The sequence below is a fragment of the Conger conger genome, chromosome 5, assembly GCF_963514075.1.
Source record: "Conger conger chromosome 5, fConCon1.1, whole genome shotgun sequence".
In the NCBI taxonomy this organism is placed as follows: domain Eukaryota; kingdom Metazoa; phylum Chordata; class Actinopteri; order Anguilliformes; family Congridae; genus Conger; species Conger conger.
This window is the reverse complement of record NC_083764.1, coordinates 10,800,889-10,816,072: the sequence shown is the minus strand read 5'-3', so window position 1 is coordinate 10,816,072 and position 15,184 is coordinate 10,800,889. Positions and strand designations below refer to the sequence as shown.

At 39.5% G+C, this 15,184-nt stretch overlaps 1 protein-coding gene across 2 annotated transcripts; it reads left to right on the top strand.

Moving 5' to 3' along the window:
• The first annotated feature begins 234 nt into the window (after positions 1-234).
• flvcr1 (FLVCR choline and heme transporter 1) lies at positions 235-11,791 on the top strand. Of its 2 annotated transcripts, XM_061242158.1 has the most exons (10): positions 235-1,266; positions 2,328-2,472; positions 3,285-3,425; positions 4,032-4,099; positions 4,598-4,701; positions 5,518-5,628; positions 6,589-6,694; positions 6,979-7,090; positions 7,471-7,538; positions 9,558-11,791. In XM_061242158.1, the coding sequence occupies exons 1-10, from the start codon at positions 604-606 to the stop codon at positions 9,645-9,647; spliced, it is 1,608 nt and encodes a 535-aa protein (XP_061098142.1). In that variant the 5' UTR covers positions 235-603; the 3' UTR covers positions 9,648-11,791. The 2 variants fall into 2 exon arrangements, 1 of the variants encoding a protein (XP_061098142.1); XR_009708765.1 differs by lacking the exons at positions 7,471-7,538; positions 9,558-11,791 and having other exon boundaries at positions 6,016-6,694; positions 6,979-7,021.
• The last annotated feature ends 3,393 nt before the right edge of the window (positions 11,792-15,184 follow it).

The following is a 15,184-nucleotide window of genomic DNA, read 5'->3' as shown; positions in this document are numbered from 1 at the left end:
TTCAGTGACCATATCATGAAAACTGTACGCCTACAGGTTTTTAAACACACTTAATAAATCATTTTTTGTATTTACCTGTCGCTTACACGATGCCCATTACCTAACCGGCGCGATACCATTAGCATGTGGCTTTGCAAGAACCTCCTCGTCTGAATTTTGATTGGTGGGTACTCATCGGACGTCGTTCGGGTGTGTGCAGCATGTATGTCATTGCCTACTCGTACGACTGAACAAAAGCGGTAGCGCTACTACTGACTCAGTTCCAGCGTGGAAGCTATCGGCTGACTGAATGTGGTTATTTCACGCGCGCTCTTTTTCATTAGCTAATTATGTCGGAACTATAGCTTATTCACAGTATCACATGTGGCAAACATAAACTCTCAGTCTACTTTTGGTAAACGTTTGAAACGGTAAGTACGTTTCCATGTTTGCCCATCGGTCTCCTCAGCATCTTTGGTTTTCTTTAGACGAAAAGATTGCGATCCCGTTTAGAATACCATTGTTTGTGATGAGGAATCTTGAGTGAGGGCTGCTGGACTGGGACTTTAAATCGGACTGGGCCTTTTTACGCGCAAAACGCGGTGATCTGTACGTTGCAGCATCATGGTCGCCGCTGAACTCGTCCAGGAACATCTCCGGTGTAGCGACGCGCACGACGAAGATGACACAGGTTCGGAGACCGTGGAGAAAATCGGAACACCGAATCAGTATTTGGATACAACGGATAAATCAGCCCATGTGACCCTGTTGGATTCTAAGGACTCCGAACGGGAGATACCTTCGGATGAGAGACAGGCTATGTTGCCCGGTGGGCAAGAAGCACTCCAAACCAAGCTCTATTGCAAAAGATTTGCCGTTTTGGCGGTGTTCAGCCTTTACTCCCTCGTGAACGCCTTTCAATGGATCCAGTATAGCATCATCAGCAATATATTCACCTTTTATTATGGTGTGTCGAATGATAAGGTCGATTGGCTGTCTGTTGTGTACATGGTCGCGTATGTGCCTCTGATCTTCCCAGCAACCTGGCTGCTGGATAAAAAAGGGCTGAGAATTACTGCACTTCTGGGGGCCGGCTTGAACTGCGTCGGGGCATGGGTAAAATGCGCCAGTGTAAAACCAAATCTTTTTGGGGTGACGATGACGGCGCAGGTAATATGCTCGGTTGCTCAGACATTCATTTTGGGACTGCCGTCAAGGATTGCCTCCGTGTGGTTCGGACCCAAGGAAGTATCAACTGCATGTGCTACAGCCGTGCTGGGCAACCAGGTGTGTACGGTATTTCATTTTATTCCTTTATTTGCTATACAGAAGAGCATGCAATGTATGCCTAATAAAGATATGTTAAAAATAGAAACACATGCAGGCAAACAACTCTATGTAATGGATATTGCCTGAAAATAGCATAGCAAAAATTGTATTTTAATTGTTTATATGGTCATGTGCTTTTTAAATAAATTAATGATATTAATGTAAAACTTTAAGAATATGGAAAATACTGATACAGCTAAGCAAGTAAATATAAATTGCGTGGCTTGACGATAGAGTACTGCAGATAGGAGCTGAGCAGTACACTCCATGTAGCCCTACTTCCTGAACTACAGGGTATTCAAATACAGTTCGGTATTTGCACAGTTCTGTGGGCATTTGTCATCTGTGACTTCCTGTTTCTTTTTTTGGTAATACGGAGCTTGTGATTCGCTGTATTGTGAGTGGCATGTGGGTAGATCACATGTAAGCCAGTAGCCCATATTTGAATAGATTTACATTTATTTGATCAATTCCACTGCAAGTAACCTGTTGATTAAAATGTGCATGTTCCTAAGTCAGGCAGTGCAGTCTTAATCTTGGGCGCAGGTGGGTATAGCTCTGATTGACCTGGACTCTTGCAGATTAGTATGCATATGCAATTTTAATTCCATATGATGAGATACTCCAAATGTAATTAAATCATAGAGTTTTCATAACTTATTTTAAAAACGTATTACAGCTTTAAAAACAAATAATTTCTCATACATTGTGATCTTCCAAAAACTTTTCATTATATGTTCTATGTATCATATTCTTTTATACTGATACTGTGTTGGCTGTTGCCTTGGGCAGGTCTCTCTTGACAACGAGATTCTGGGCTGTGTTCAAATCAGCACACTTTCCTACTATTGAGTATACAGGTTCTATGAGTAGGCAAGAGCACTGATTCAACATCTTCCAAATCTAAATGAGACTTCATGGTTAAATTAAGGCTAAAATAATAAATATATATATATATATATATATATATATTTTTTTTTTTAATAATTCACCCTAAAATGAATCTGTTTGTTTCTTAGTTGGGTACTGCCATTGGATTTTTACTGCCTCCAGTCCTGGTCCCCAACACCGTGGATGATAAAGACTTGATGGGCTACAACATCAGCATCATGTTTTACGGAACAGCTGCGGTTTCCACCGCACTCTTCATCCTGACTGTTGTGGGTGAGTAAGAATGCTGTGACTCGAGATCGTAGTCGCTTCACTGTAAATTATGGATGAAACACGTCTGCGGAAGTATGGCACACGGAAGGTCACAGTTTCTCTGCGCTGTTGAGGAGCACTGATGCACTAGATTTACTGTTATAGGTGGACCTTAAATTACGGCCCCACCTAGAAATGGGGGGAGGGGTGCAGTCCATACTGAAGGGAAGGGTGTTTTTACTATTAGAGAAGAGATCTACATATGTACACTCAATGAGTGTACATATGTAGATATCTTCTCTAACAGTATATATATATATATATATATATATATATATATATATATATATATATATATCCACTGTAAAATCATATCAATTGAAACTTATATTAAATTCTATAAAATCAAAAGAACAGAGAAGTAGCAGTCTGCAGAGCCTCTGTTATCTGGAAAATCTTTATCTCTCAGTCAGCCAAAGCCAACCAGGTTGTTAATGTTAGGTCATGCCTATGTATTAACTGTGCACCAATCAGAGGTAGGATAATCTATGTATTAGTATATATTAGTATATACGTTTGATTATAAAATGGCAGAGACTGCCTCCTTCTCTTTTCAGTTTGTGCTTGACCACCTTGTATGTGCAAGTACTGGACTTTTTCTGCAGAAAAATAAATTATTTTTAGATACCTGGTATACCTGGTCGTGCCTGGTCCTTATAGGGAGAGAAATTCCTCTTCTCAAAAGTACATAAAGTCCTGCAGTTCCGTTGGTGCGTTGGTGCATAAGGCTTGTTAACGGGAAATGATGGTGAATGCATTTTTCTCCCCCTTAGTCATCAAAGACAGACCTCCACTGCCCCCGAGCCAAGCACAGGCTGTACTCCCTAACGGGCCTTCTGAAGACTACTCCTACAAGCAATCCATCATCAACCTCTTCATGAACAAGCCTTTCATTCTGCTGCTCGTCAGTTATGGTGAGGACTTGCGGGAGCTCATCATGCCAGCTGCAGACATCTCGCAAACACTTCCCTTCTCAAGTGTTCACTTAAATGGCTGCTTGAGTTATTTTCAGAGGTCTAGAAAACATCCAGGGAGACTTGCGTTTTTGTATATAACCTGCAGTAATGAATATGTCCCCTTCAAGGATGCCACTTTAGTGTGACAGTGTTAATTGATGCTCTGGTTCTTTTATTCAACTTAATTTCTGTCTATCCTATATCCAGGTGTTCATCTTACAGTATATTATTTTAGGCATTTATGCAGCATGTTGCTCTGGAAAGAGTGACTGCTGAATAAAGGTGAACAGATAACTGGGTATTTATTGGCTGTCACTCACAGAATGTTCCAGAATGTTATTGATTGGCCTGACCTCCCTTGACTTCTTCTCCTGAAGTTACAATGACAGGATTCAGCCGTGCAAAAAATCCAGTTTCCAGACCTCTATATTTTCAACCAACGCATTTCAGTCAAATTTCCTTCACAAAATTAACACAAATGTGTGATTCAGCTTAGTATGAGTTACCGGAGTTACTGCCAGATTAACTCATCTTTGTTTTTTGTTTTTCTCTGCCTGTTTGTAGGAATCATGACTGGCTCTTTCTACTCTGTGTCGACAATACTCAACCAGATGATCATGACATATTATAAGGTATTCTGAGCTTGATTTATCAGGCTTTTCACCATCAGCTCCCATCTTCCCATCTACTAATAGCTTAATGTACCCTTCTGATTTTGTGGAAAATGTAGATTCCGGGGCAGATATGAAAGTTTAGTTGTAGAATGTACACTGCTCAGTTCATCCTAACAACAAGCAATAATTCATTGTCTGTAGAGTAATGCTATGTTTTCAAAGGTTGTGCATATATAAAAAAAAAAATAGTACTTGTTTACTCTTAAAAAAAAAAAAAAGATGCTTGATATTATTTTTGGTTGGAAACATTTCTTATGGCATGTGTAACCTGAAACCACTGCACTCAATACAGTAATGTGTATTTCATCCTGGAAGGTCATCCCTGTTAAGTTGCTTGCCAGCAGAACGTGCTAACTTGGCATGAGCTGTGCTGTGTGGCGTGTGTGTGCGTTGTGCGGTACAGTGCTCTGCCCGCCGCTTTTCTCACACCGACTAACCCAAGGAAACTCCGCCCAGGGCGAGGAGCTCAACGCAGGCAGGATTGGCTTAACCCTGGTTGTGGCTGGGATGGTTGGCTCTGTCATCTGTGGGCTGTGGCTGGACTACACTAAAACCTACAAGTACGTATCCCGTTCCCTCTGTCGCCGGTGGCGCGGTTCCGCTTGCTGCTTCCCCCGCGTCCAGTGCACGGTGGTCTACTGCATTAACACGACCTGTCTGTCTGTCCTCACGATATCCGATGTTTTCAGTGCACTGTTATGTGTGCCTGTCACTGCGGAGTTTAAAAGTCCAGTGTCGGGAATCTATTTTATGGTGAACGTTTGAGTTTCGGTGCCACATCACTAAACCTCCAAAGTCCATGGAATACAAGGAAGCAGCAAAGTAAATCTGGAAACTTCCAGAAATGTTTGGGTTGAATAGATTAAAGAAATCTTTGTTATGCAGGTGTCAACAATAAAGGATGGCTTTTTTGTCTTTCAACTCCAAGTGCAGCTGACATTTTAAAAACAATATCTTTATTAATTTAAAAACGAAAATGAGTCTTTGTCTTTGAGGTAACCTGACCATGGCACTAAAATTCCAGTTTTCCCTCCAATGTAGATTCTAATTCAGGTTTGGAATAACAGGCTCTTAATTCAAATGATTTTGACCAAACAGATTTGGAAAGATTGTTTTTCTTGTTGCTGCCTATATGCTATTCTCCCAGATAAATTTATATAGAACAAATTAATCTCATTACATCTGTACAGCATGACTTGATCAGCTGCTTCTAGCTAATGTGAAAATAAAGATTAAAGGACTGATTACTCCTGGAGTTGACGTGAGAACAGTTGCCAGCAAGAGTGATTATTATCTCCGTTTATCTTCATGTTCTCGAATGACTCGTGATCCTGGAGTGTTCTCAGGCTTATATTGTCTTATTTTTCTCTTTTCAGAATCACCACTCTGATAGTCTACATTCTGTCATTCATTGGGATGCTGGTGTTCACCTTCACCTTGAACCTGGGACATCTTATTGTGGTGTTCTTCACCGCTGGCGTACTGGGGTAAGCCTGGGATTTTTATAAGAATGGGGAATGTCTTTGGCCTCTTGAACGAATGGTATGTTCTCATAGCAGTATAATAATGCCTCAAAAGCTCTTGCGGCTTTTCTGTGGAAAATGATTTTAAGGTTAAAGTTTAACTTTTAACAGCCAATATATGTGGTTAGTACCAATTGCTGACAAAGTCAGATGACTGACTGTACTGTGTCATTGTGGTTGCATATGCGGTCTGTGTCATTGCAGACCGCCCTGGGCATGACTAAGTTGCAAAGCAAACTGTTTTTGTATATGATTTAAAACTTTAAATTTAAAGTCAAATTTAAAACTTTGGTGCTCACATACCAGGCAGTTAAATGATCAGCCCCTGTACACATTCAACCCCTTATCAAGACTTATACACCAACAAGACCCCTCCGTTCTGCCACTTCGTGCCGTCTGGCGCCTCCTCGCCACACCTGCACCTCACGCTCACGACTGCTGTCTGTCCTGGTCCCACGGTGGTGGAATGACCTCCCGGTGGATGTCAGAACGGCAGAGTCTCTGACCTCCTTCAAGCGCAGACTGAAGACCCATCTCTTCAGGCTACACCTTTCCCTCCCCAACTCACCACCATGATTAGCCTTAGCCTGTAATGGCACTTATGTATAGATTGTATAGATATTGTTACTTGTATAGGTATTGTTATTTTTTGTATTCTAGCTGCAATTGTGGTATGCTAGTCTGAAAGTTGATTGTACTCTTCAAGGGTTCTGATTTTCTGCATGTTTACACGAGGACTCGGAACTATACTGTCCTCTCAGGTCCTTTTTGCACTTGTTCTTGTGCTTAATTTGCACTTTGTTGTACGTCGCTCTGGATAAGAGCGTCTGCTAAATGCCATGTAATGTAGCTTAAACAAGGGCACAGGCAGGTATTGCAGGTTTATTCCGGATTGCCTTTTTTAATATTGCTATTCCATAACAGGTTTTTCATGACTGGTTACCTGCCTCTGGGATTTGAGTTTGGAGTTGAAATCACGTACCCTGAATCAGAAGGGACATCGTCAGGCCTTCTCAACGCATTTGCCCAGGTAATTACTGGCAAAGCCACACTAAAGGTGCAAGCCTTCCCAGATAACATTACACATGCAGAGATACTCAATACTTTGGAATTCATTGTTTGAAATGTGCAGGGTCCATTAGGGCCCCTATAGGTGTGGAATGTGAGCTGAGTTTCAGAAAAGGAGAATGTTTGACAAAGGGATTTAAACCAGCCCCTGTTTATCCCTCAGTTATTAGACCTTAACTACATTGTCTAAGCAGTGCTGATGGAGTTGTCCCACTGCCCACCCCCCAATTCCCTGTTGTATTCCAGATATTTGGGATACTTTTCACATTAATCCAGGGGAAGCTGACCACAGACTACAGCCCCCTGGCTGGAAACCTCTTCCTGTGTGCCTGGATCTTCATGGGCATCATCCTAACAGGTTTTTCCTCTTTGTGGTCATTGCTGTATTAATATATTAAAAGCGCTAACAATGTTGTAGCAGCTACCATGGTATTGATAGTCCTGGGTTTACTGTTACAGTTACTTTACTCTTACTTATTCAGCAGCTGTAGGTTTGTTTTCTGCTTTCTCCTGAGAAGAAATCGGGTAACTGGGTTTATTTTGGGGTATCTATACAGTGGAAATATTGGGTCTAGGAACGCAATGTCCTAATGAAGTTTCAATAACATGTTGTGGCTACTTTTAATACAGAGTCCAGTGAATTCTGTGCGAAAGTAGACTTACATTTTTAGTGCACAGGTAATGAGGATAATGTGGTGTACTTTCTCAAGCCAGTAACATTTTCTCTGTTTTGTGCAGCCTTGATAAAGTCTGACTTGAAAAGACATAACGTCAACATGGGAGTGGAAAACAAACCTCTACAAGCAGTAAGTTGTTTTGTTTCTTTAGTTATATAATTTGTGTGTTCTCATGCATCATCTTTTTTCATATTCAGTCACTACTAATGTTTACTAATATTGCTCATGTGAGAATTGGAGATAATAAAAACAAATTATATAAATATTATGAATTGTAGGGACGAAAACAAGACCTACTGGCCTTACTGCAAGATAAAGTTAGCTGAGTATGGTCGAACATTTTCGATACTGGAACGGACTTCAATACCTGTTATGTATTATGGCATTGGTAATTTTAGATTTAGATTTACCTAAAAGGTAATGATGTAACATGGTCATATATCTTTTTATTTTGTTAACAAAAATATGGGAATGTGTTAATTGTGAGGTAAAACCATATGTAATAATCACACTGATTTGCTCTTGTCGTTGCCCTCTTGTTTTCACCAAGTGTAGTCCATTCTCTACTTAATCAGTTTTAATACATTTTTTTCATGGTTTAATCTGAGTCTCGTGATTTCACTGAAGCACCTATAGGCAGGAGAAAGTTTTACACTCAGATTAAGAGGAAGTGGATCAAACACATCTGTTACCCTTTCATATAATAGCTCTTATGTAATAATATCATGTACTATAATAGGCAATTTCCTATTATAGTACAAAACGGGAGAAAACCATCATGTACAATGAGATCCCGGCTCGCTACCTTACATTCGGCCTCGTATGTACAGCGCTATGTGCTGAGCTAATGGGCTTTCCTCTGGGACGAGCTTTTAATATGATCTCCATAGACAGCCTGAACTTTAATTAAGGATAATTAAAACAGTCTTTTTCGCCGTGAGAGGAGGAGAACAGGTGGAAGCAAAGTGGATTTTCAGTCTGTATATCTATTTTTTCCAAGTATAAATATAATCGTTTACTACAGTGGGTTTGTGGATGTTTGACTTCTACTATCTACACACATGTTAATAGTACTAAACTAACTGATCATTTTGGTCTGCAGGAAGGGTCCAAGACTGAGATCGTAAATTAGTGTTGTGCATGATTTTGTACGGGTAGTCTAGGAGACCGTAATTATATTGGCAGCTGTTTGTGTGTGTTCGTTGAGAAGGCGGATTGAGCCAGTTTCTTTTTGTGTTCCCCTAATTCATGTGATGTTTGTATTTGACCAGTATTGTGACTGCTCTAAGAACTAGCCCTAGGACAGCTCTTGGCATGTCCTTGACTGCAGGTTACACAACAGTGCTAAAATGGCTCATTGAAAAACAGGTGAGGCAGGTCGAGGCGTAAAAAGGTCAGGAGATGAAATGAAGGACAATGGGAGGACACAGAAAACTCTTGTCTCTTTTCATTGGTTTTCCTTTCTTTTGTTCTGTCATTGTTTATTTTGTTGAGCAGAGGAAGTTCTCTCTTTATAAAAAAAAAATAATGACCAGACACGACCAGGTATATCCAAGAATAAAAGGAGAAACTGTCCAGTAAAAGATGTAGGCAGTCTCCGCCATTTTATAGTCAAGTATTTCACTATTTACATTCATAATTCTACCTCTGATTGATACAGGGTTAATACATATGCATATATTAGGATATAACAAATTCAAATGATTGCCTATGTCTTATCATATAGAATGGATGAGCTCACAGCAAACCTTCAACTTCACACAGACAGTTAAATCAGAAATAACTATTTGGTCTCTTCACCTGGGATGAAAATCCATCAGAGGCCATCTGTGAGAGAGAAAGAAGGAGGGAGAGGAAAACACACACACACACACACACACACACACAGACTTGCAGGCTATATTTTGACTCTGGGTTCACATTGGGCGTCTGAGCGAGAGATAGATAGGGAGGCCCCGTATTCCTGGCCTGGGATCTATTTCCACAGCTGCTTCTTCAGAGGCCTTGAGAAGGGACTTTTTGTTTTGTGCTTTTATTTAAGTCTGCTTTTATAAGTCTCAATTACGAAGATTACAAAGTGTCCCCATTTGTGTGATTCTGACTATATAATGAGTATACATGAGAAATCATTTTCTTTTTTTCGTCTAGATCACTACTGAGTGCCCGTCAGACGTCAAGTCTTCCAATGGCGTGGTTCTGGAACCTTCCCCAGAGTATTCACACGAGACCTCCCTGTAGACACTGTAGAGTCCCCCGTCACTTCAAGAGTCTTACCTGTGTACCTGGGCTTGCTCCTTTTTTTATTACCGTTTCTTATTTATGATAATATTTTAATGTAATTATTTTATTGTTTAGCAAGCCAACGTTTTGTTTACAGAGGAGCGTGACATTGTAAAGCCGGCAAGAAGAGAGAAAGGAATAAACAAGTAAACTTTTTTTGGATTGTCCAAAATTTACCTGACCACAGGACAGTATTTAATGATCCACTACTGACCAAAGGTGGAAACGACAACACACACTCATGTCTTTAGGTGATCACTACCCAGTTTAAATTCTCCTGCATAAAAGGCATTTGCATAAAATTTTGTGACCCGTGTACAAAGACGTGTGTGCCATATGTGTATATATGAAGGTAAAAATGACTAACTAAAAATTATTTAGCTCCTTGAACTAGCAAAAAGTTGTTTGCAATCTCATCCCTTTTGTGTTGTTATTCATAGGTTGCCAGTGATTTGCTGAATATATGTTGGAAAATATGTTGAAATATATTACCAAAGTATTGATAATATATTTTTTATTACTTCACAATGTATGGGCAGAATTAGGAATTACTGCCAATTCAGATGTTACTCTGTATTACACTGCTGTTGTAATATACACTGTGAGCACTTTATTAGGTGTTTATTAGATTTTCAAGCACAAGAGTCTCTAGAGTTTACTCAGAATGTTGCAAAAAACAACATCCAGTGAGCAGCAGTTCTGCAGGCAGAAATGCGTTGTTAATGAGAGAGGTCAGAGGCCCAGACTGGTCGAAGTTGACAGGAAGGTGACTGTAACTCAAATAACTGCACATTACAACAGTGGTATGCAGAAGAGCAACTCTGAACACGCAACACGTCAAATATCTTAAGTGGGTTGGCTACAGCAACAGAAGATTTAGGTCTAATAAAAACAGGTCTAAGAATACCTAATAAAGTGTTCATTGAGTGTATGTGTGATATTTCTGTGGGGAATTTTGCACATACTGTGTGTTACAAGGATATTCTCTGGCCAGTGGCCTCTGTCTGATGAAGCCTGTGTCTATGTACTACTATAGCCTAATTTCCATCCTTTCCAAGACGTTTCGAGTTTCGCACAATGCATGCGTTATTTTTTCCTTTTTCAGCACTTTATTGTAGTGCAGGCAACTACGACAGCACCTGTACTCTCAGGATCAGTCCTGGAAGGCATTATCAGTTGTATTGGAATTATTCACAGGTGTTAGTAGATGCTGATGCGAGGTAAAATATGGATTCAAAACACAAAGAGAATGTACCATGGTGCAGTGAAGGTCCAGACTCATACTGGGGAAATGGTCCAAGATTTCTAGATATGCAGACAGTTCTAAAATGTCAATTTTGTCAATCTAAATGTTTTTGATTTGGCAGAATTCCCCTTCCTCTTTTCAGTTTTTGTCAAATAGGTGTATGGTCACCTATATTTTCTTTTTTTTTGTCTCTGCATACAATGAGGAACTTTTTAACCAGAGTTTATTTTCCATATTTCTTAATGCAATTAATTACGTTGTTTAAATTGTCAACACTGCTTTAGTACTTTAGTATGAATTTTTGCTTGCTTGAATATGTGCTTCATTTTGTACCTAATGTATACAAAGAAAGGGCAATCTTCTTTTCTAACATTTCAGTTTTGAGGTTCATCATCCTCTTCCTTCTTGCCCTTGAGCACTGAAAGATTGTACATATGTATTATGTATGTTCACAACCACACCTCACACTGTATCTGACCTTGTCTGGTGTAGTTTTGTCTGTCATTTCCATAGCAATGGTTCTGGAGCCAGTTAATAATGTTAAAGTAAATTAATGTGATTTCAATGCTTTCAAGTTTTTAGAACTACTGAATTCTGCTGCCTTGGTAGTGGACCGTTGCACATGATATTGGGGTAGTTGGCATCTCGTATTGTACATGGTTTCATAATGTGGATTACAATTTTACTCCCTTTCAGGAACACTATATTTGTAGCTGGACTTTGTCTGAGAGCAGTGGTCAGGCCTGTAGTGTCTAAAGCTCAGTCATTCCTGGGAATTATCATTGCACTTGTGTGTCAATCATAACTAAACCATTCTGGGGGGAAAAAAATAAAATGTTCATCTTGACTCTCTAAATGTCTCTTAAAAATTTTTAATCCTATTTAAAACTGAGGAACACAATTTTTAAGCATGATTTGAAATGATGTGAGAGGTCTTTTGTGGAACATTTGCATTGAATATAGAGACCACCACCAGCCAAATGAATAATGAATTGTTCTGACAAACGGCAGTAGGGAAGCGTGCATATGGAAATGTTCAATGTATCTGAAGCCCCAGGATCACTTGACACGCACCTGACATCCTGTTAAAGCTGTTCTCACCTCCTGGCGTTGTGTCACTCCAAGAAAAAGCTGACTGTTTGGTTCCGCCTAGGTCACAGCCCTGTCACTCTCCCATACTAGCGTGCTACTTTAGAACAACAACCAACCGAAAGGGAACATGCTTACATATTTATAATAAGTCATGATAATGGCAACTATGTGGAAAGGCACAGGTAGCATATGTGAAAAAAAATAACATGGCACCCATTTGAGCTGTTCGGTACACACCAGGAGAGCATAACACAGAAGGCTTAATGCACTTCACTTTCATTTATTTACATCATCTCCGTACTAGAAAACGATTACAGAATATAATCTGAAAGGTCCCATCAGAACTGGCATCGCATCGTCTACTTGGCTCTAAAACGCATTTTTCTACAGGTCTAGACATGCATTGCACTGACTCTGAAGCAAATTGAATAACTTATCTCACGGCTAGTGTTTGAACAGTGCTGCATGTATACTGTTTGAGACTAGACGGTTGTCAGGTGACATGTCTGTACAAAGTAATGAAGGGCATACACACTAAGCAAGATAATGTTGAAAAGCCAAACACAGTCTTTATTTGGCTTTTCTCTGCATAAATTTGATGTTCTACACCTGATATTCCATCGATAGGGTGTGATATCTCTGTTCAGTAAAACATTGGTAATATACTTGCTAGAAAAACAATATTAAGACCTACAAAATAACACCAATGTTCTACATTCTCCTCTGTTATATATAAATGATGGTCCCCTAGCAGCCCCTAGTGGAAAATAGGTGTATGTGCTCTTGTGGCAGCATATGTATGCATATGCACTGTATATGTGCATGCATACAGGCTCTGAACAGCTCATTCAGTTTATTTTCACCTTGTTGCCTGATAAGGATGACAATCTGCCAAACTTTCAAGCATCAAAATGTATTTTATTTACGCAATTCAGAATTTGCATGTGCCCACATTGCTTAAATAGGCAAAGCTATATTCACAAGCACTCAAATCTTTTACCCTTGCTAGGTTCAGGTAGGAAAATCCCTGTGGGCTTTATAAACTACTAGTAGTCAGTACATCATGAGCCACTTGGCCAGTCACACATAATTGTAAATGGTGCATATCTACTGGATAATATATTATATATAATTTATTACAGTGTGCCTTCAGGCATTTATCCATTATAAATGCCTGAAGTGCCTGATTTATGGATAGGCCAATATACCCACATCTTTCACATTTGCCTATTCATTTATTTTTTACTTTTACTGGCTAATTTAATGGCATTGTACTAATTAGTCAAGGAAGGAAAATTGTTTATGAAATGTGTTTATTCTACATGTGATTGTGCAGTGTGGTGAACATGTATGCTCCAATTTGGGTCTAAAAATGAAAAAAAGAAGGGATCCCGATGTCCACTATGAAATAATAAATAAATATTTGGAAAAGAAAACTGATGTCTCGTATTGCCGTGAAGGTGTTGGTGGTATACAACAATACCATATTTGATATAGCACAGTGATTACTTCGCAATGTGTTTGCTGGGCTAAAATTAAGATAAACTCATCAAATTAACAACCATTATATTCTTGTGAGAGAAGAATCAGTGAATGAACAATTTAATGTAAATCTAATTCCATTGTTACAGCATTACCACCCTCTGGAGTAAATGTACTGAAAGTTCATCTTGGACAAACTATTGTGTTCCTCTGATCACCCTCTGAATTGTTCTACAGTTGAACATTGCCATTTTAAATATTCATTTAAATTCAATGGCTTTTTTTAAGGAGTGATCAAATGCAATTACTCGGAAATAAAGTTGTATCATCATTTCTGTTCACCAACAGTGTGCCCAACACACATATATACACACACACAAATACACACACACTGCATATAGTTGCACAACACAGGCATGCTGAAATGCTTGCTGTTCGGCAGGGTGACATAATGTCCTGAAGGGGGCGGAATTTGACTTGATCTTAAAATGCTCAAAATTGTTTAGCAGTCATTCTGTGTTCCTTCATCTATCGAAAAGACATTTATATCACTTCATAAATATGTATACCTTGTTACAACATTTGGCTGAATCTGTATGGCTTCACATTTTAAAACATTTTGTATAAACGATCACAAGGTTGTTTTAAATATTCATTTCAACCCAGAACATTTTTGTCGGGGGGCGACAGTGTTATCCACTGCACCACATTACACTATTGGCATTTGGCAGATGCTCTTATCCAGAGCGACATACAGTTGATTAGGCTAAGCAGGAGACAATCCTCCCCTGGAGCAATGCAGGGTCCAATGGCTGTGGGGATCTTATTGTGGCTACACCGGGATTAGAACCACCGACCTTGCATGTGCCAGTTATTTACCTTAACCACTACGCTACAGGCACCACCATGCTGCCATATAGCTCATGCCACAAATACTCTATATACAAATCTCATGAAACTATGGGAGGAGATACTTAATGAGACTAAAACATTTATCGGGTATTAGATCAGGTCCCTCTTGACGTCATAAATCATCTGGACTCAAAAACCTGGTCCCCGAGAGTCTGGTAATGAATTGAACTCCACCCATTTAATCCTCACAAGGGAATGGATGGAAAAGTTGGCTGATTTAAGTTGATATTTAAATGTATTTAATATCTCAAATTTTGCTGATGCTTAATACATACCATAATAACCCCTTACAATGTAGTGGGGATCCAGAGCAAAGAGTGCCTCTCAGAAAAAAGAGAGTCCCTCTTTTATATTCCTTATCTCTCTAGCTATGACAAAGCTCACAGTCTCACAATTGCTTGCTGCAGTGGGAATATATCACTACTATCACTCTCATTGCTACCTGGGAAGCTGATTTAAGTATTTTGTTTACAGAGAAGGACATTGTCAGCATCCTCCATAGTTCGAAGCACGTCGTGAAATTCGTACTAGGTTAATTCCATTTAACTTTATGAATAGAATATAGTGGACGCCCTCTAAATTGTATAGGCTTAAGCAAGGACCTGAGGTGTTGTAAGTGCCCAGAAATTGGTACACTGGTTCATGTTCTTTGGAGCTGCTCTGAGGTTCAGGAGTTCTGGGTAATGGTCTACAAATATATCAAGAGAATTGTTGGGTTTGAGGACCCATTCTGACCCATTCTTACTGGGTGACCTGTCTGCTT

Coding starts and splice junctions, on each gene's coding strand:
- flvcr1 (XM_061242158.1), top strand. CDS start 604: ATGGTCGCCGCTGAACTCGTCCAGGAACATCTCCGGTGTAGCGACGCG. Junction 5,629..6,588: donor TTCACCGCTGGCGTACTGGG/GTAAGCCTGGGA, acceptor ATTCCATAACAG/GTTTTTCATGACTGGTTACC. Junction 7,539..9,557: donor AAAACAAACCTCTACAAGCA/GTAAGTTGTTTT, acceptor TTTTTCGTCTAG/ATCACTACTGAGTGCCCGTC.